The 21,544-nt window shown below is 38.9% G+C and overlaps 1 protein-coding gene across 1 annotated transcript in view; it reads right to left on the minus strand.

Annotated features, from left to right (window-relative positions):
- Nucleotides 1-21,544, minus strand: part of LOC136864483 (telomerase-binding protein EST1A) — a 616,383-nt gene that overhangs the window by 457,055 nt on the left and 137,784 nt on the right. The window contains exon 9 of the mRNA XM_067141513.2: nucleotides 12,876-12,995. Coding sequence (XP_066997614.2) covers nucleotides 12,876-12,995 — 120 coding nt within the window. The remainder of the gene's footprint in view (nucleotides 1-12,875; nucleotides 12,996-21,544) is intronic.

A 21,544-nucleotide genomic window follows, 5' to 3' on the forward strand; every position in this document is an offset into this window, starting at 1 on the left:
CTCCGGATACTGGCAAATGGAGGTCGAGGAAAGTTCTAGACCACATCATGACACAGAGAGAACTGTACCAATTTGCAGTACAGTGAAACCTCGATTATCAGTTCCCGGAAACTACGTTTTCCTGGAATATGCGTTCAAATTACGTGGTCCCATGAGCATCGTAAATAAATCACGTTGTAAAAATCCTGCATTATCCGTTCCTCGAATCAACGAATTCCCGGATCAACCGTCCAGAAATTCCAGTCCCATCAACGCTAAATCCTCGATCAATCGTTTTTTAATAAACTGCATCTCACGAAAGGATGGCTATGGCATACGTATGGATCTTGGCGTTTACACCCCGTCATTGCGATAATTAGAGCAAGTAATGTATCGGTTCTGGAAAAGCGATCGGCGGTGAACTTGCATAACGAACCATCTTAGCATCGCATTCGGAGTTATTGTTTAGAGAATCTCAGAAAATCATAGAGCAGAGAGTGGCCACAACAATTGTAAGGAGACACGGCGCATTTCGACAGCTCTGCTTGAAGACGGAACGAGTTTCGTGAAATGTTCGCACTTATAAAATGTCCACATTATGTCCATGGTTAGATGTTTATATTTTTAAATTTTTTTGATCGTACTACCGAGCAGGCAGGAATCAAAACTGCTGCTTAACACAAATTTAGTATTTTAATATTATCGTACGCGATTATGTTAGCGAGACCAGAACAGATGCATCTTACATTAAAAAAGAAAGCCATGGGAGGTCTTGGGATTGCCTATTACTGTTTAGGTCCTAATGTACAACTGGGAATTTTACGTTTTCATGTTAAAATACCAAAAACCGCAAGCGTTTTATTTGCGCACGTTACCGGTACATTTAAATGGTTTGTATCATTTCCAACTCGTAGTGACAAGTGCAGCGAGCACGCTTTCCAGATGACCTCAAGGTCAAGAATAACCGTAATTGCTGAAGTTTTGATGATATTTCTTTTATCTTTCCAATTTGATTGGATTAGTGACGGGCAGAATTGAATATAATGCATTCGAGAACTTTTGAAAATCTATACTTACTTTTGAAACCATGTTTTCGAGTTCAACATAACCTTTAAATGTCGATGAAGGCCTAATTTACGCGGTAACGGTACAAGATTTCCAGAAACTCACTATGAACAGTATACTGGAGAACAAATTACAATGAAAGATTAAGAAAGGAAGGGATTTCGCCATCATGTTGGGCGCTTTTTTATTTAATGTGCTTTATTTTATTAAATGAGAGAATTAAAAACTACTTGTGGTCGATTGTTCTTTGGCTGGCGTTATTAGATTTTTCAAAGAGTTTGGCTAATCAAAGTTGCTGAACTGAAAGAAGTTTTCACGGGAAACTGAAGAAGATTCCCCTGTAAAATTGAATATAAAGTATCGACATTTTGAATTCACGTACCGGTAATTAGTGCAGTTTCGCGGTCTAACATGCCTGCCTCTCATCCAGAGGGCCCGGGACGATTCCGACCAGGTCAGGCAGTTTTACATGGATATAAGTCTGGTTCCAGGTCCACTCAGCCTTTGTGATTACCTTTAATTGAGGAGCTATCTAATGGTGAGATGGCGACCCCGATCTAGAGAGCCAGGAATATCGGCCGAGAGGATTCGTCACTCAGACCATGCGTCACATCATAATCTGCAGGTTTTCGGGCTGAGCAGTGGTCGCTTGGGAGGCTAAGTCCCATTGGGGCTGTAATTTTATTTGGTTTAGGAGTTTTTGTAAGATTATAATTATACATACTTCATTTTTGTGATGTTTAGCCAAATTGTTGATGGTTTTCATTCATTCCCGGATTTTCCATTTGCCCGCATTGTACGTTTTATTTTCATGGTCCCTCGAAAAACGGAGAATCGAGGTTCCACTGTAATGCCTTTTGGATTGAAGAATGCTCCTGCACCTTCATGCGACTGATGGATAAGGTAATATCAGGATATGTTGGAGATTTTTGCCAAGTGTATCTCCACGACATTTTAATTCACAGCAAGAATTTTCAAGAACACCTTGTACATCCGAGGAAAGTACTGGAACGGCTGAAGATTCATCGACTGACTTGCGAACTGGAGAAGTGCCGCTTCGCCCATCCCGCGTAGAACATCTTGGCTATATCCTAACATCTGAAGGCTTGGAAAGGCAACCAGACAAGAATCGAGCTATCAAAGAAGCTGAACGCTCATGGACCAAGCGACAAGTACGTCAGTTCCTTGGCTTGTGAGGATGGTATAGCAGCTTCGTGCCACACTTTGAAGAGAAGGCAATACCATCACTCATTGATCTACAACATAACAACCGCCCGTTCTGAGGGACCAGCAAGGAAGAGGCAGTATTCCAAGGCATTAAGGCTGCGACATACAACGCTCCCGGTCTAGCCCATCCCGACCCTCAACGGAAGATGTGCCTGCAGACGGATGCCAGCGACTCCGGCTTAGGAGCAGTGTTATTCCAGGAGAGGAGTGGCGGCGGAAGGGACATTGAGTATGCCAGCAGGAAGCTATCTCCCACCAAACAACGCTACTGCACTGCCGAGAAGAAAGTCTTAGCCGTGGTGTGGGCCATGGGCAAATTCAGAGATTACTTGGAGGGAAGGAAGTTCCAGTCTACACTGATAATGCTGCTCTCAAATGGTTCAACTCTGTTTCTAGCTGCAGACTGTGTTGGTACATCTGTGATGTCCCCGTCCTCCTCACTCTCGTCGGATCCATAATGTGAGTTAGTAGGCATAACGAATTCAAGAATTTCACTCTCATTCAGATCCCCGCACAGAGACACCCTTTTCGTCAGCTTTTAAATACACATCAAAGAAAAGTACAATAAGTTCCACCTTTTCAATACATTATATTATGTGACAGTTTTACGTTACAGTTAAACCTTCACATTTTTATACACTCGGGACCGGTTTCGACAGTGTACCTGTCATCATCAGCCAAGAACAATTAATCGAGGACAATAAACCTTACAATACTTCAGGTATGATATAACAGTGAATATAAAATTATACATTATCTATCTACAAAAAGGTGTGAACATGTCCAGGTAAAAATCACGATTTAAGAAAAGTCATAGTCCTGTAGGGTGTACACTTATAAAATTTTTTAATTAAAATAACGTGTTAAAAACCTGCTGTTATATTATAGCTATAGCAGAGATGTTTATAGGTGTAAATCTATGGAGTTTTGGCACTCAAGACATATAGCTATGTTTGACAAGTTAAAGTGTTCAAACATTTAGTTAAATGGTGTTCCACTTAGAATATGTGATACAGTTCAGCTGAGGTTATAGTAATATGTTTGTAGGCTTAGTTTTGGTATTTTTAACACTCGGGACATATAGCCATGTGTGACAAGTTAAAAGTTGATAAAACATTTAGTTAATGGTGTTCCACTTAAAATATATGGTAAAGTTCAGCTGAAGCTACAACTTGGACTTGAGGAGCAGATAATTATGTAAAATATCAATATAAGTAGAAATGAACAATTTGAATGGGTCACTGCTTGTTGATGTAGATGATCAGCGAGTCCTATTAAACAATTATCCATGTCGACATGTGGTTGTATATCATCTTGCTGAGAAGTAACAAAGGTCCTGGCTAAAATGGTGCTTGTAGATCTTATGTTGTAGGTTGTGATTACATAAATCGTACATTACATAAACGTAGTGGAACGTTCCGTCTACCATCAACTTGGCACCTGAGGTTCCGACTTGGATCAGGATCCCTTCTAGTCAATTTATGTAATCACAACCTACAACATAAGATCTACAAGCACCATTTTAGCCAGGACCTGTGTTACTTCTCAGCAAGATGATATACAACCACATGTCGACATGGATAATTGTTTAATAGGACTCGCTGATCATCTACATCAACAAGCAGTGACCCATTCAAATTGTTCATTTCTACTTATATTGATATTTTACATAATTATCTGCTCCTCAAGTCCAAGTTGTAGCTTCAGCTGAACTTTACCATATATTTTAAGTGGAACACCATTAACTAAATGTTTTATCAACTTTTAACTTGTCACACATGGCTATATGTCCCAAGTGTTAAAAATACCAAAACTAAGCCTACAAACATATTACTATAACCTCAGCTGAACTGTATCACATATTCTAAGTGGAACACCATTTAACTAAATGTTTGAACACTTTAACTTGTCAAACATAGCTATATGTCTTGAGTGCCAAAACTCCATAGATTTACACCTATAAACATCTCTGCTATAGCTATAATATAACAGCAGGTTTTTAACACGTTATTTTAATTAAAAAATTTTATAAGTGTACACCCTACAGGACTATGATTTTTCTTAAATCGTGATTTTTACCTGGACATGTTCACACCTTTTTGTAGATAGATAATGTATAATTTTATATTCACTGTTATATCATACCTGAAGTATTGTAAGGTTTATTGTCCTCGATTAATTGTTCTTGGCTGATGATGACAGGTACACTGTCGAAACCGGTCCCGAGTGTATAAAAATGTGAAGGTTTAACTGTAACGTAAAACTGTCACATAATATAATGTATTGAAAAGGTGGAACTTATTGTACTTTTCTTTGATGTGAATTCTGCTTCAATACGGAACCTAAATATGAAGTTCTTAACTTTAAATAAGCTTTTAAATAACCGTCAAATTGACAGATGACTTCCAAATGAGAAGATACCAGATTCCAACTATCTGGCACTTCGAGATAAGGAAGTTCCTTCTCTTCTGTTTACTTCGTTGGAAGCCAGTGTGTCTGAAACATGCAGAAATTGCAGCGGGAGATATAGTTTTCCATGACACTACGATACCTCGGATAGCTTCCAGTACATTCCATTTTAGTACTCGTTTTACCTCAAAGCTTACACATCGTTGAGTTGACCAGTATGCTATGAAAGCGGTGTTTAAGGAGTTTAAATATGCCCTGGTCAAGTGGTTGTAGCATACTGGTACAATTTGTTGGTAGGAATACCAATTCAGTATTCCCTAGCTCAACATTTGGATGAACGGGGCAGTGGTCAATAAAAAGAACGACTTTTCTGTTCTTCGATCCCATTCTCAAATCAAATATTTGAAGAACGGCTTAAAAAGTGCCGATGTCATCCTTGCTCTCGTGTTAGCTTCGTACATGCACGGAATGTTACGTACAGCTTTAAATGCTCGCGGGTTTCGATCCTGGCTCAGTCCAGTGGTATTTGAAGGTTCTTAAATACGTCAGCCTCGTGTAGATTTACTGGTATGTAAAAGAACTCCTGCAGGACTAAATTTTGGCGGCTCAGCGTCCCCGAAAACAGGTAAAAGTAGTTAGTGGTACATAAGGCCAATTACATAGTTATTACTGAAATCAGTTGTTTATTTCAGCCTTTATTTTGACCGAGCTAACGAAAGCTATCTGTTACATTATTTATGTAGTTATGGGTATGTTTCGCTTGAATGTGCCATAAACTATTGTTTGGTAGTCCCTGCATAATTGCATTTATTCACCTCGTAGCAATGAAATGTTCAAACACTTCCTGGTAGAAGCTGCCCTACATGGTTCTTATCTTCCTGCAACAATTTTGGCATATTCTCATGTTTCTTTCTTTCTTTCTTTCTTTCTTTCTGTGACATAACTGTTTTAAAATTCACACCAGGTGTTATATTGATTGTAGCAGGACAAGGATGAGGAGGGTCAAAATTTCATCTTTTTTTCCCCTCTTGTCTGCTTTATGTAGACCTTACACACATCAGACAAACATCCATCAGGAAGTTTTATTTCAGATTTTCTTGGAGGTGATGGTTCATAAGAAGAACTGCTACTTTCCTGGATAGCAGTCACTGTTAGCAATGATCATCCCTAAAGTCACTACCACTTTCATAATCTGATGCCGCCTCATCATCTGCAAGTGAAACGACCTCGTCTATGACAACTTCTTCAAAAAGCTGTTTCCATTTGTTCAAAAATAACATGTTCTTCTCTTGTAGACTTAAGAAGTTACAAAGAAATCCACCATCAGTTTCACAATTACTACCTCTCTCAATGTATGAGAACACCGTACTCCATAAATAACACGTAAACGAACCTCCATGTTTCAAACCCGAGTAAGTTACCCTAAATGAGAAGACAGTACTCTCTTCCACCATCTCCAGTCAGCAGGGAAGCAAGAGCAGGCAGAACGTGCACTCCCATCAACCTTCTTCCCCTGCCCTTACCATCCACACCAGTGATCCATAGCTTATAAAAGGCATTGTATATGATCCCTGATGCTACTACTACTACTACTACTACTACTACTACTACTACTACTACTACTACTACTACTACTACAACAACCACCTCTTCCCTTGTGAGATATCAAGTCACTTCCCTCATAATGCTATTAATGTCTTCCACAACAACATCCAATTTACCTCTTTGTACTCACGTCTCTGAAAATGCCTCTGACATGTGATCATGGGAGCAATCTCCTTTGCCTGTAGGCATGAACTATATGACGATTTGGATACCACTTCTGGTAATTGTAGATCACTTCGTTGGTGTTCTCACTGCATTTGCCAAGCAGTAAAAGCATGTTCATATACTCAATGAAGGAAAACTACTACCTTTTGTTCCTTGTCTCATTTCTGAATGTTTAAAAATTAATGTATTTATCCTCTATGTGGGAAAAAAACATGCTTGGATCTGATATCAAGGATTAACCTTTTTCATACAGTTATGTTTTGACCTGTACTGAACAATGGCAAGCATATTTTAATACGGCATGTTTTGCAACTTTTATATAAAAACAAAAATAAACAAAAATCATGCATCCTGGAGACGTGTGGCAATCAAGTTATGTAGACGAATACTCTTCTAGTGGTTAAGTGCAAGAGAGGGCCTTGAACCCTAACTTTGCCATCAATCTAGCATTGTAAACACTATCCCACCAGGGGTGAATCTTGGCAAGAGTTATAAACCCACAACACCGTATTTCACGGCATAATCGTCGCCACCGCGTAATCGTCGCATCCTTTATTTTCAATACAAAAATCGGACTTTAAACCTTTAATTACATAATCGTCGCACGTCCAAATTTTGTTCACTAATCTGGTTAAAAGGTAAATGGAACTGCAACGTAAGTTGCACATGAATGCGCAATTTAAATACGTGTATGGGTTATGGGCAATTTGGCAACACAGTCACGTTTGCGACATGTTGCACAACGTATAAATAAATAATACCGGTATATGCACGATGCATGGCTTACCGGTAGACTATCGGCAGTTTGACAACGTGGTCGCGAGACAGTGTACTATTTATTCACCACCTACACATTATGAGTTCCCATTTGAAATACGTAAGGCTGTAAGTTATCGCTTATCGGCAACGTCGCCAGGAAATACCGGCTAGGTAGGTTGAATGGACCTCGAACCAGCCCTCAGATACAGGTAAAATTCCCTGACCCGGCCGTGAATTGAACCCGAGGCCTCCGTGTAAGAGGCAAGCACGCTACCCCTACACCATGGGGCCGGCTCCTGTGTTATTGCGCACGAAGTGAAATCCAAGACGATAACGCAGATTTCCACGGAATTATTCAGCCGAATTATTTACGATGTCTCAGTTGTCATCGCTAGACTCTTATCTTACTACTACGTCATAAGTGTCCGGGCATGGGATGAAAACTTTTATCCAAGCAGTCAAGATAATTATTAAGTTTTATTTTATAAACTCGTCAGTAATGTAATGTAAAATCATCAATAACTGGGAAGAAATATTAACCAAATTACCGTATGTTTAAAAGAAATTGAAAAAAATGAATGTTTGTTACTGACGTCTCGGAATACAGTCAACTATACAGTAGATCTACACCGCGCTAGCTAGAGCTCCGGTTTGCGAGCTTTGCGCAAGTGCAGTAATGTGTCGCAACCAACGAGCTAAACTGATAAATTGTTGCATGCTTCCTTGCTGTCTAACAGTATTGGCTGCTCTGGAATGGACAGATCACAGATGCATTTATTTGTTTCAGATTTACGTGATTACTGTAGACATGTGTGCGTGAGAATTTAAGTTTTTAATTTGTGTTTTGGGTGTTTGAAGAAATAATTTGTTTTAATAGTGAACAATTACGGAAAGTCATTTATATCGCAAAACATTAACGTGTGAAGCATTTATAAGCGATTATGGGTAAATATAGAAACTATTCTGCGGGCTTCAAGCTAAGCGTAATTGCCTTCGCTGAACAGCACGGGAACAGAGCTGCAGAAAAAAAATTTTCTGTGAGTGAAAAGTTGGTGCGTGACTGGCGGAAAGTAAAAAACAAGCTAAAAAGCACAAACCCTTCTAGACGCGCGTTTAGAGGTCCTAAAACAGGGAAGTTTCCTATAATTGACGAAGAAGTGTTTAAGTACGTCAGTGAAATACGTAACAATGGCTGCAGTGTATCATATGAAATGTTACAAATTAAGGGACAGGAGGTAGCGCGCAAACACAACATACCGGTAACTCAGTTTAAGGCGACTCGTGGGTCGATTAAGGGGTTCATGCGACGACACAATCTGTCAGTGCGAAGGAGAACAACACTAAGCCAAAAGTTGCCTGCTGATTACACGGACAAGATTGTAAATTATCACCGATTTGTCATACGTTTGCACAAGGAAACTTCGTACTTGCTTTCTCAAATCGGTAATGCCGATCAGACTCCAATCTCTTTTGATATGCCTCGCAACAGCACTATTGCGCTAAAAGGATCATGGAGTGTATTAATGAAAACCAGCGGCAGTGAGAAGTTGTGATGCACGGCAATGCTAGCCATTACAGCTGACGGGAGAAAGTTGCCGCCTTACATCATTTTCAAGAGGAAAACGATGCCTAAGAATATACAGTTTCCCCGTGGAATTCATGTACGAGTGCAACCAAAGGGTTGGATGGACGTAGAACTCATGCTGGACTGGGTTAAAACTGTGTGGAATAGAAGACCTGGTGAACTACTAAAACAACCAGCTCTGCTTGTTTTAGATAGTTTCCGAGGTCACCTCGTGAATGAAGTGAAGCAAATTCTCACTACAAATAAGACACGACAGATAGTCATTCCTGGTGGCCTAACATCTGCTTTGCAGCCACTAGACGTATGTGTTAATAAACCCTTTAAAGACCACTTACGTCGATTTTACAACGAGTGGATGATGAGCGGCGATCAGCAATTGACGCCCGCCGGAAATATCAGGCGTCCACCCATGGACTCGTTATGCTCGTGGGTGAAGAAGAGTTGGGATCTTATACCACCTGAACTAGTCTCCAAGAGCTTCAAAAGGACTGGGATTTCGAATGCACTAGACGGTTCCGAAGATGACGCAGTGTGGCAGGGAGACGAAGAATCTGATACTGGTATTAACAGAGGCGAGGACGGCGCATCAGATAGCGAAACCTGCGATAGCGACACCGAAGATTTGGAATAAATTCCATACCGGTAAGTCCGCATTTCACAACAAAGCGACAATTTTTTGCAAGTGTAATATTTTAACTTTAATACTCAAATTAATGACAAATTAACTTAATACGTTCATTTTTATTTTCAGGTTGGAAAAACGTTCGCCGAATTGTTGCGAAAAATTATGAATTTTGTTTTAGACTATTTTAATTATTTTGATGTATAAACGCGAGTATTACGTGCATCTTAAATTTGTATCAAATACAATTTAGTTATAAATACATTTTTTGAGTAATACAAATACTGGTATTAAATATTCATTGTATAATGGTCGCACCCTACAATTTTTTTCGAAAATTTTGGTATAAAAAGTGCGACGATTATGCCGTGAAATACGGTATATAAACTTCAGGGCTGCAGACAGTGGGATTCGAACCCACTATCTCCCAGATGCAAGCTCACAGCCGCGCACCCCTTACCACACGGCCAACTTGTACGGTAACATGGCTTTTAACGACATATTGGATATAATGGCAAAATCTAACCATCCGTCTAAATCTTACATAAATACTGTATTTTAAACAATTGCTTAGTATGACATCGTTTAATATGACATATATAAAAGGGCGTATTTTTATCATTGTTATTCGGAGAAATGTATCAACTATAACGCCCAATGTTGATTTTTGTTTGTTCCATTTATTGCAACATCACTTTTTTTTTATTTTTTAATATATATATATTAGTGGCTTTACGTCGCACCAACACAGATAGGTCGTACGGAGATGATGGGATAGGAAAGGCCAAGGAGTTGGAACGAAGCGGCAGTGCCCTTAATTCAGGTACATCGTCACCATAAGACCTATCTGTGTCAGTGCAACGTAAAGCAAAAAAAAAAAAAAAACAGGTACAGCCCCAGTATTTGCCTGGTGTGAAAATGGGAAACCATCTTCAGGACTGCCAACAGTGGGATTCGAACCCACTATCTTCCGGATGCAAACTCACAGCTGCACATCCCTTACCGCACGGCCACCTTGCCCGGTAACATGGCTTTTAATGACATATTGAATATAATGGCAAAATCTAACGGTCCATCTAAATCTTACATAAACTGTATTTTAAAAAATTGCTTAGTATAACATCGTTTAATATGACATATCATATAAAAGGGCATATTTTTATCATTTTTATCATTTTTATTTGGAGAAATGTATCAACTATAATGCCCAATGTTGATTTTTGTTTGTTACACATTTAGGGATTGCTGACAACAACTTAAAGTTTATTTTCAAACTCTAGTTTTCAGTAGACTGTAGATTTCAAATCAGTCTCTCTGTTAAACAGACAAGGCAAGCATCGCTGTGAAGATGTTGCAAAAGGGAAAAGTATTTAATATTAAAGAAAAATTACACAAAATATGTCTATTAAAAAATAGGGAAACAAACGTCTCCATCACGAAGGAATTGGGTGTTAAGGCTTTTTGCGGATGATGTTATTCTGTATAGAGTAATAAATAAGTTACAAGATTCTGAGCAACTGCAACGTGACCTCCATAATGTTGTAAGATGAACAGCAGGCAATGGTATGTTGATCAACGGGGTTAAAGGTCAGGTTGTGAGTTTCACAAATAGGAAAAGTCCTCTCAGTTTTAATTACTGCGTTGATGGGGTGAAAGTTCCTTTTGGGGATCATTGTATCTAGGTGTTAATATAAGGAAAGATCTTTATTGGGGTAATCACACAAATGGGATTGTAAATAAAGGGTACAGATAGATCCCTGCACATGGTTAGGAGGGTGTTTAGAGGTTGCAGTAAGCATGTAAAGGAGAGGGCATATAATTTTCTGGTAAGACCCCAACTAGGATTACTAGGATTACTCACCAGGATTACTTGATTCAAGAACTGGAAAAAATCCAATGAAAGCAGCTTGATTTGTTCTGGCTGATTTCCGACAAAAGAGTAGCGTTAGAAAAACGTTGCAAAGATTGGGCTGGGAAGAATTACGAGAAAGACAAGCTGCTTGACTAAGTGGTATGTGATATAGACATAAATGTTTATCCCCATAGGGAATCTGAAATATTTGCCCTGAATGAGTAATTTATAATACCAAATTTAAATGGTCCGTTATTGGACATTATAAATTTTCCAGCTAACTCATTCCTGATTGAAAGCATTTCGCCCTCGTGTGCCAGGTTGGGCTCATCATTTGGAACCTAGCACACCCACCAAGACGCTGGCTAGTGCATACCATGGAGGCCACTACGTAGGCTACTTGGAGCTACCGGCAGTGCCAATGCACTATGAGAAACTTTGTCCCTTTACCAAAAATTGATGCCTGTCCAATTTATAATGTCCAATAACGGACCATTTATATTGGTATTATAAGTGGTATGTTCCCAGCTGTCAGCGGAGAGATGGCGTGGAATGACATTACTAGACGAATAAGTTTGAGTGGCATCTTTAAAAGTAGGAAAGATCACAATATGAAGATAAAGTTGGAATTCAAGAGGACAAATTGGGGCAAATATTTGTTTATAGGAAGGGGAGTTAGGGATTGGAATAATTTACCAAGGGAGATGTTTAATAAATTTCCAATTTCTTTGAAATCATTTAAGAAACGGTTAGGAAAACACCAGATAAGGAATCTGACACCAGGGCGACTGCCCTAAATGCAGATCAGTATTTATTGCTGGATTGACTGACTGATTGATTGATTGATTGATTGATTGATTGACCATACTCAACAATTTCTACAATTTGGAAGAACAGAGAGAAAATATCTCGTTTATTATCCAAGACTGTGTGCACCGAGCTCGATAGCTGCAGTCGCTTAAGTGCGGCCAGTATCCAGTAATCAGGAGATAGTGGGTTCGAGCCCCACTGTCGGCAGCCCTGAAGATGGTTTTCCGTGGTTTCCCATTTTCACACCAGGCAAATGCCGGGGCTGTACCTTAATTAAGGCCACGGCCGCTTCCTTCCAATTCCTAGGCTTTCCCTCTCCGATAGTCGCCGTAAGACCTATCTGTGTCGGTGCGACGTAAAGCAAATAGCAGAAAAAGACTGTGTGCGACATTACTGATCAATATGGATCGTTACTACTTCTTTCCTCACTACTTATTTTATATTTTTTGGATATATTATTGCTGTACGTACTGTGTAAACATTAGAAGAAACATTCCTCTTAGTCCCGCTCTACAAATACATTACTTATTTCACTTATGTTTTTCTGAAGTTCTAACTTTATTATGTTAATTATCCATGTAAGTGCGCAGCCAAAAACTTACAGGCATGACATTTTTAGCAACAGAAAAAATTTTTTTTTGCAACTAATGCCTATAACAACCATTAATTGGGGGTCCCTTTGGTTTCAACTGTACACAGGCCTTACAGGTTTGGTCAGATAAATGATAAAATGATATTAACATTGCGACTTATAACCTAAGAGCTCAAAATTGAAGAAATGAGTCATAATATCTCACCTAAGCCCCAGAATATGTTTCCAATCCCTTGTTACGGATCCATTATTAATGTACCACAGAAGTTCTCTGACAACGCTATCCGTGTCTATGACGAGACGAGGTGCATTAATAGCATGAGACCTGCAATAAAGAAAGAAAACCAATGACAATTTTCATTTTACATGGGCCAACACAACAGTTTTTTAATTCAGTTATCATACAGTACATTACGGACATAAAGATGGCAATGCAGACTTCCAATATATGGCAAGCAATTTAAAACAGAAAATCTAGTCAAATGACTACTAAATATGTGTTTAAAGGTATACCCAATCTGTGAAAATTAAGAGTGATGGATCAGTCATCATCACAAATTTGCCTTACAGAATACTCATAAAACTACCTGTTTCTTGTACAATGCAAAACACCTGAAGTCTGAAGCTACACTGAACTAGATGCTAAGTATTTTTATCCTATTCAAGAAAGGGTAGAACTTCTGTACCCAACAGCTGAAAGTTAGTTTGGAGGTGCAACGTGGCACAGCTTGGATGATGGCACAAAAGGCCCCAGGTTGGACCGTAGGATGCAATAGTTACGTAGAAATGAGAAGGTTAGCACAGAATTAGGGTGGCATGGAAGCTGCATCAAACCAGTCTATGGACTGTTGACTCAAACAACAACAATGCTTTTTCTTTCTTCCCTAAATATCACAATAAACAAAGCAAATAATAAGATCCACCTTTTCAATACTATATATTACGTGAAATTTTTTTTACATTTCTGTTAAATCATCACGTTTATGAATTTTTGGTACCGGTTTCGACAAAACTATATGTCATCATCAGCCTAGGATAAATTATACAAAGACAATAAAATACATTGATCGTGACCCTTATAATAATATCATAATAGTAAAATTAGTAATATATATATTAAAACTAAAGTATTGAAAAGGTGGATCTTATTATTTGCTTTGTTTAGTGTGAATCTTGATTCAATACGGAACCCGAAGAATGAAATTCTTAATGTTAAATTCCCTAAATATGCTCACCAGGTAGGGAAGCACCACCAAGAAAGGGTTATTAATTTCATGCCAAACAAAGAGCTAAGCTTTCTAAATGATACAACACTCAATTTTTCTCTTTTATTTACTTGGTTTCTCAGTACTGGGATGGTCCACACAAAGCACTGCAATATACTATGTGTACTATAGTCCTATTAAAACAACGTGCGTGTTCTGACAGCTCACAGCACGTGGCGCCGAGCTAAAGAGAGGTAGCCCTGTGTTGCCAGAGGATCTGGCTGGAGTTACTACAACTACATGAAAGCCTCTCGCTCTGTGCTGGGTGTTGTCAAAAATAATATCCAAGTACAGGGATCGTGAAAGAGTTAGAATAACATTAAATATTTTTGCCATTATTCCAAAGTGGCTCAGCAGTAATTTTATCAGCTCAAATATCGTAAGACATACTCATAATTCCCCTCCCTCACAGGCTATTATCAGTCTATCTCCAGACGACTGATTTAATTTTTAGGTAGGCCCTACATTTTAGCAATAGAATGGCACTTTGACTGGCCTGCTCAATATTCTGGGCTCAAATCTGGGTAGAGATGGAAGAAATATCTAAGAGATTGTTTATACATAAAGAAGGGAAATCGTTCGGACTGTGCCACAGGCGTGAGCACAATTTAAGATGTCAGTTATAACTGAAACGTGAGTTGTGATGTGTAAAAGTCCATCTTTCACCTTGTTGTTTCAAGCGTCTTTAAACTTTCAATCATAAGCTATGGGACCTCTTTAATTGAAATCTGAAGGAAAAACAAAACCTTGGGTATTATAACCATAGATCGTGATTCTTAATTTCTAAATTCTCACATGCTTTGTCCGAAATTCCAAAAATCGAAGCCCGTCCATCTTAATGAGAAGCAAGCAAAGACCGGGCGAGTTGGCCATGCGGTTAGGAGCGCACAGCTGTGAGCTCGCATCCAGGAGATAGTGGGTTCGAATCCCACTATCGGCAGCCCTGAAGATGGTTTTACGTGGTTTCCCATTTTCACACTAGGCAAATGCTGGGGCTGTACCTTAACTAAGGCCACAGCTGCTTCCTTCCCATTCCTAGGCCTTTCCCTGTCCATCCTCGCCATAAGACCTATCTGTGTCGGTGCGACGTTAAAAAAACGCAAGCAAAGAAGAAGAATGTATAATTATTGTTGTAAGAAACCAAAACGAATAAACATATCATAATTTCGAAGGGTGCCGGTAACACCTGTTGTACTTCAATTCAACTATTAACTTTTCAAGGCATTTTCCAATTTTTCTGACAATGCTAGAACTGGGAAAATTGCATTAAGTTACCAATTTTCGAGGAAAATCTGAAATTACATTTTATGAATATTATGCTATGTGTAAAATTCACACTCACTAAAATGCCAATCTTGATAACGATACGCTTATTATTAGCACTTATTAACACGAACACAATAGCACTATAAATATTTAGCTGCTTTCAAAAACACACCATACAGATAATGATATCACTTAAAGCAGACACTGTTATATAGCCTGGCCACACTGGCTACAGTATACCAATTGGCAACGTGGAACTTGGACCGGCCTCCTCACGAAGCTTTAAGACAGGGACGGTAGGAAAGGGAGAGAGCTTATCTAGCTGGGATTGGCTTAAACAGGAGGCGTGTCCTGGTTGCCATAGTAACTGCCATCCCTTACTACCACACTGGGAGCTGTCAGAACACGCACGTTGTTTTAATAGCACCTTAAAAACAAAAGTAACATTGGCCCATTCTGATACCCTGGTACCAACTATTCGACTCAATAGCACCAATATTTTACAACTAAGAACATCTAGTTTAGAATTTTATATCCCTTCTTTATTCAGAGAACTGCTTCACAGAAACTATTTCAATAAGATGAATACTATTACCTATCCATCCTTATAAAACTAGCAAACATGCCTCTCCTGAGAGCAAAGGAATCAGGTTTGAACTCCCAGAGGAGTTGATTCTTCAACCCATTTAGCTTAGATATTTTCACTGTAATTTAATCAGCATTCCTTAACTAAAATTAGTCAAAACTAAGTGATCTCCCTATAGACCATGAAGGTCCTTGGAAGAGTAGAAGGTAAAAGCTTCCACAATACCCAATCTCAGCACTAAGTGATCATAGCTCCACGTCTGGCCACCATTGGCCTCAGGAATTAATCTGGTGCTAATTTTTGGTATAGGCTCAGTAAACCTCCGGGCAATATACTACTCCAGAAATGGAAATCCCATTTCTTCAATTTTTTGACCACATCTTTCCTTTACTGTCTCAGCTAGGCAGCACTAAACTAAAAGTAGTGATTTTATACATTAAAACACAGTACACCTTTTCAGAATCCTAGAAGTGTGATACCACAACAGTGAGAGGACAACTCAGTTGCCATAGGATAACTTCAAAACCAAACATGAGATTACTCCAGAAGTACAGAGAAGAGGATGCTAGTACTAATTTGCTATGTTAGGTACAAATAGTGAGTATGAATGGGTGACACAGACAGGATCAGACATAATAAACAACATCTCGTTACGATAAGTATGGAAATTAGCACCCAACATCTAACAACTACAATTTATCTGTGAAAATAGAGATACTTTTGTGGAGAAGCATCGGAGTGCTACTTTAAAGATCCAATTTGACACCTTTGGCACAAAATAGCCTGATCAGTTCTCTAGATCCACCAACTAAAATATTTGTTTTCTCTGGCTAAGTGCAAGTCAAACACAATGTTCACTGTATTAGGAACATATTCAGAGTTGCAGATAAACTGATGTGTGAGTAAGCCGATCACTTTCTGAATAATACATTACCAAGGTAAAAATATATCACATGGGCCAATAAGGAGTGTACGAAGGATCTACTTTTATCTCTGCCTTTAGGTAGTTATGGGCAAGAAGTAAGCTTGATAAAGTGTTCATTTGGCTAGCATTGGAATCTGGCTGCCCCCAGAGATGGCTTCTAACCTGATAGTAGAGGACAGCTCCTCTTTAAACTCTGTTTGTGATTTCAGCATTTGATTGGTTATCTTAGTCAGGATACTACTGAGGTATTAGAAGTGGTTAACTTCCTGCAATTTCTGTCTCCGTCTACTTTGATATTTGCTCCTGACTTTTTATCTGTTGACAGCCATAACAACTGTTTTCTTAAGGCTGATTTTAGGTCTAAATTCCTTAAAATGACAATTAGAAGCATTAATCTTTCTTTGAACTTCTTCCTCATTACCTCCCCAAAACACATCATCTGCAAATGGAAATGCCTTGAATGCACTGTTCTTGCTGGGCTGTTTCACTCTTTTCATTATCTCATCCATCACTGTGATAAATAGTAGTGGCAACAAAGTGCTGCCTTGTTGCACTCCTTTACTTGTTACAAACCAGTTGAGATAGCTATTTCCTATCCTCACACAGCTCTGGCAGTGTTTGTACAACATTTTTACTTTACTGATGAGAAATACTGGAACATTTCTCCTTCTCAAGCAATGCCAAATTTTATACCCCAGTATGCTGTCCAGGCTTTTTCTAGGTCCAGAAAGACAGAGATGATATTTTTTCCCTTTTCCCAATGTTTTTCCATTATCATACTAACAGCAAAAACGAGATCTGTTGTTGACCTGTTACTTCGAAACCTGCATTGTTCTTTCTCAAGCTGCGGTTCAATGATCTTTTGTAATCTTTCCTCTATCACTTTCTCCATCAACTTAAGTCCATGAGATAGGAGTGTGATTCATCTATAATTTCCACATAGCCACCTATTTCCTTTCTTGAAGAGGGAGACTGTACGACCCTTAGTCCAGTCAGTCGGAATTTTTTCTTCATTCCACACAGCATTCATCACTCTAAATTGCCACTGAAGTCCATGAGTTCCAGCAGCTTGAATCAGGTCTGAGCTCATCTCCTCAAGGCCAGGTGATCTGCCTTTGCTCATACTGTCATAGCATTTTCAATCTCAAACCAAGTGAATGGGGATTCACTTTTTCCAACCTTGTTCCCAGTATCCAATTCCAAATCTTTTTGAGTGATTTCTGCTGGATCTGTTTTATTATATAAGGAAGAAAAATACCTTCTCATCTCTTCCCAAATGTCTTCTTCTCTCCACGTTATAATTCCATCATTTCTTTCCAATGCTTTAATTCTTTTGTTTTTCACAATTCCGTACACAAGTTTCCTATTTTGTTTACTATCTTCTACTAATTTGTCAGTAAATTCAAGCCAGTTTCTCTCTTTCCCAAATTCAATTACTCTCCTTGCTCTGAGTTTTAGGTCTCTATACTTCTGTGCTAGTTCTCTAAGTTTTACGTAATCCTTATCTGCGCCTTTTAGGTTCTCTTTATCTCTTTCTTGACTTGCCGTATTCTTATCCCTTACATCTTGCTGAACAGATTCACTCCACCAAGAAGTTTTTTTTAGTATATATATACAAACTGTTCCTACAATGTCAACAGCTGAACTCACAAGTATTTTCTTTCTTGAATCGGGTCCATTCCTTTTCTCCCGTTTCTATCTCATCTGTCGGGAGCTGGTCACGGATCATTCTTTGGTATTCTTCCTTTTTTTTTCATCCAATTTCCACACCCTTATTTTGGGTTTTTGCCTGGTCTTCACATTTTCCACTGGGATGTTTTGAAAGGCTGCCATTAGTAATCTGTGGTCACTGCCCAAGCTTTCTCCTGGCAATACTTTCACATGGGTGATAAACAAACCGACTTCCTTAACAGAAATAATATAATCAATTAAAGATTTCTGCTGTCCATCCCCGCTGTAACCTGTAACTTTATGGCTGAATCTTTTCTGGAAAAAGTTGTTTGTAATTATGAGGTTATTTCTTAAACAGAAATCCTGCCAATCTTCACCTTCTTGGTTCCTGTTTCCAAAGCCATTTGGACCAATCACATTTTCATACCCTGTTTTTTTTTTTTTTTTTTTGCTAGGGGCTTTACGTCGCACCGACACAGACAGGTCTTATGGCGACGATGGGATAGGAAAGGCCTAGGAGGTGGAAGGAAGCGGCCGTGGCCTTAATTAAGGTACAGCCCCAGCATTTGCCTGGTGTGAAAATGGGAAACCACGGAAAACCATTTTCAGGGCTGCCGATAGTGGGATTCGAACCTACTATCTCCCGGATGCAAGCTCACAGCCGCGCGCCTCTACGCGCACGGCCAACTCGCCCGGTATACCCTGTTTTATCAACACCCACTTAGGCATTCAAATCACCCATCAAAGTTATATTATTATCTTCAATATGCTCTTCCAGGTCATCCAGGAATGTGTCTTTCTCCAACTGAGTACTCCCAGAATGAGGGGCACATACTTGGATTATGGTTAGGACATCTTTCCCTATTTTCCATCATAGCTTAATTATTCATTGACATGTTCTATTTCTGACACTATGTCAATGTTCTTACTGACGACTAGGGGGCGGATTTCTATGACCTAAAAACGTATGAAATATGTATGCATTTATGACCTAAAAATATAAAAATATGACCTATAAAATTCAAAATATGACTTAATGAATAGCATCTACATTACACAGAAACACTTTTATTACGACTGCTACAGGCTGCAATTAATTTAGAGTTGAAAAAGTTTTAATTCTTCTAAATCTTTAACCCAAAATCAACTAAAATGATGAATATTTCATGAACTCGTTAAGGTTACACTGCATACTCCTAGGCAAGGACGGACTCAGTGAAAGACATAAACACTACAGTTACTTTAACTATTCAATATTCAATCAGTTTTAATTTATACACAAAACATATGTTATTTGAATGAAACTTTCATACCTGATCTAGTCTCCATTATCAGAATTGTTGCAATTTATGACCACATGCACCTTAAGATTGTTGAATGAGAACCCCCTCCTGTTGTCGCTGAGTATCGTCTTGTAGCAAGAAAAACTTCTTTCGACATCACACGATGTAACGGGAGCATACTTGAATAGAGTTAAATCACTTGGAGAAAATTCCTGGAAATCTGCAGATGAAGGGTTTCCACAAATAATGTCACTTATTCCACGCAGGTACACAAGTCTGCTATTTTCTTTTTCAGTACATTTTCTAATTTTCTACACACCCTAGATGCTATTGTTCCTTTCGCATGCTTTAATCCTGTTCAATGCACTTTACAACATCCAGTGCATCGCTTAGTTCTGCACCTGAAACTTCCAGTTGCGCGACTGCTCCAGATAAATTAAAATTGGACATTATGTAAGCCAGGTCCACTTTTAATGTAGTGCTTGAAAATAAATCTTGAGTGTTTTTTTATGGAGGACGATTCTGCAGGATCGAAAGACTTCACGATCTTTTCCATGACATCTAAGTTGTTGCAATAGTACACTGCGGCATCAAGCCAAGTCCCCCATCGCGTTATAACTGGCTTGGGAGGTAGGGGTATATGAAGGTGCTTCTCCTTGAAATTTCTGTATGCGAAGTGGAGCTTTGACAAACACTTTCTTACAGTTAGATATTAATTTATCAACTTCAGGGTAGCTACTTCTAACTTCTTCAGCTGCCCTATGCAAGGCATGTGCAAGACATGTCACATGTATCATTTTCGGGTACAGCATTTTAAGTCCCTTGGCTGCCTTCACCATATACGGAGCAGCTTCAGTTACAAATAGAAAAATGTGCTCTCTCTTTGCCCCGTTTGGCCACAACAGATTTATTGAACTGTCGAAGAGAACTGCAATGGTGGAATGGTTTGTCTTCTCTAGCACTTCCCATGTCAGGAGGAACGTATCTCCAGGCCGGTCTTCCTTCAGCGTGCCAACGATCACATTTGCTACATATCTTCCATCCACATCTGTGGTCTCGTCTATTGAAACCATATCTTACTGTCTCCCACGCCATGCCTTATTATATCCAACATCTCTTCATAACAAGGGGTCAGATAGTCCTTCCTGAGAGTAGATTCATTGGGAACAGGATGCTTTGAATATTTTTCAAGAAACTGTCTGAAGCTTTGGCTGTTAAGTTTCTTTAAAGGAATATTAGATGAAACCATCATCTTGCAGAGATCTTGTGAAAATTGTGAACACTGTGAACTTGATGTCGGGGTTTCGAATAGAAGACGTTGCCTATTTTCGAGTGAAGAATATCCAGTTACACAATTCTTAATTTTTACAGTATTACAGTGTTGTTGCACAGAGAAGCGTTTTTCAGCAGTAACTTTTACCTCACACAATTTACAGAATAATATCACTCCATCCGTACTGAATATATTTTCACCGAACTCGCGAACAAAACTTCGCAACTTCCCACAAATTGAGACTTTCGTTTTAGGCATATTGAAAGGAACTGAATGACTGAAGCTCCCTGATGACTAAGGTCATTCAGTGTGTTGAAGGTGGAAGAGGGAAGGACGAAGGATAGAGATAAGAACAATGACAAATAACTACAGAATTACCTCTGCTTCCGTGTAAACAATAGCCCGGTTTCCAACAATTGACTCAGCTAGCAAACAATAGCTCCTACCTGTTAGAAACATTCCATACACTACTTTAGAATGGTTCTTCAGTAGTATATTCCAGTCTATCTGAAAAATAATTTCTAAAGCATATTCTGATTTTTATAAAACGAAATTCACATGAAAATTACCAAAATATGCCGCTATAATGATATTTTGTTCAAAAT

Source organism: Anabrus simplex, chromosome 2, assembly GCF_040414725.1.
Source record: "Anabrus simplex isolate iqAnaSimp1 chromosome 2, ASM4041472v1, whole genome shotgun sequence".
In the NCBI taxonomy this organism is placed as follows: Eukaryota; Metazoa; Arthropoda; class Insecta; order Orthoptera; family Tettigoniidae; genus Anabrus; species Anabrus simplex.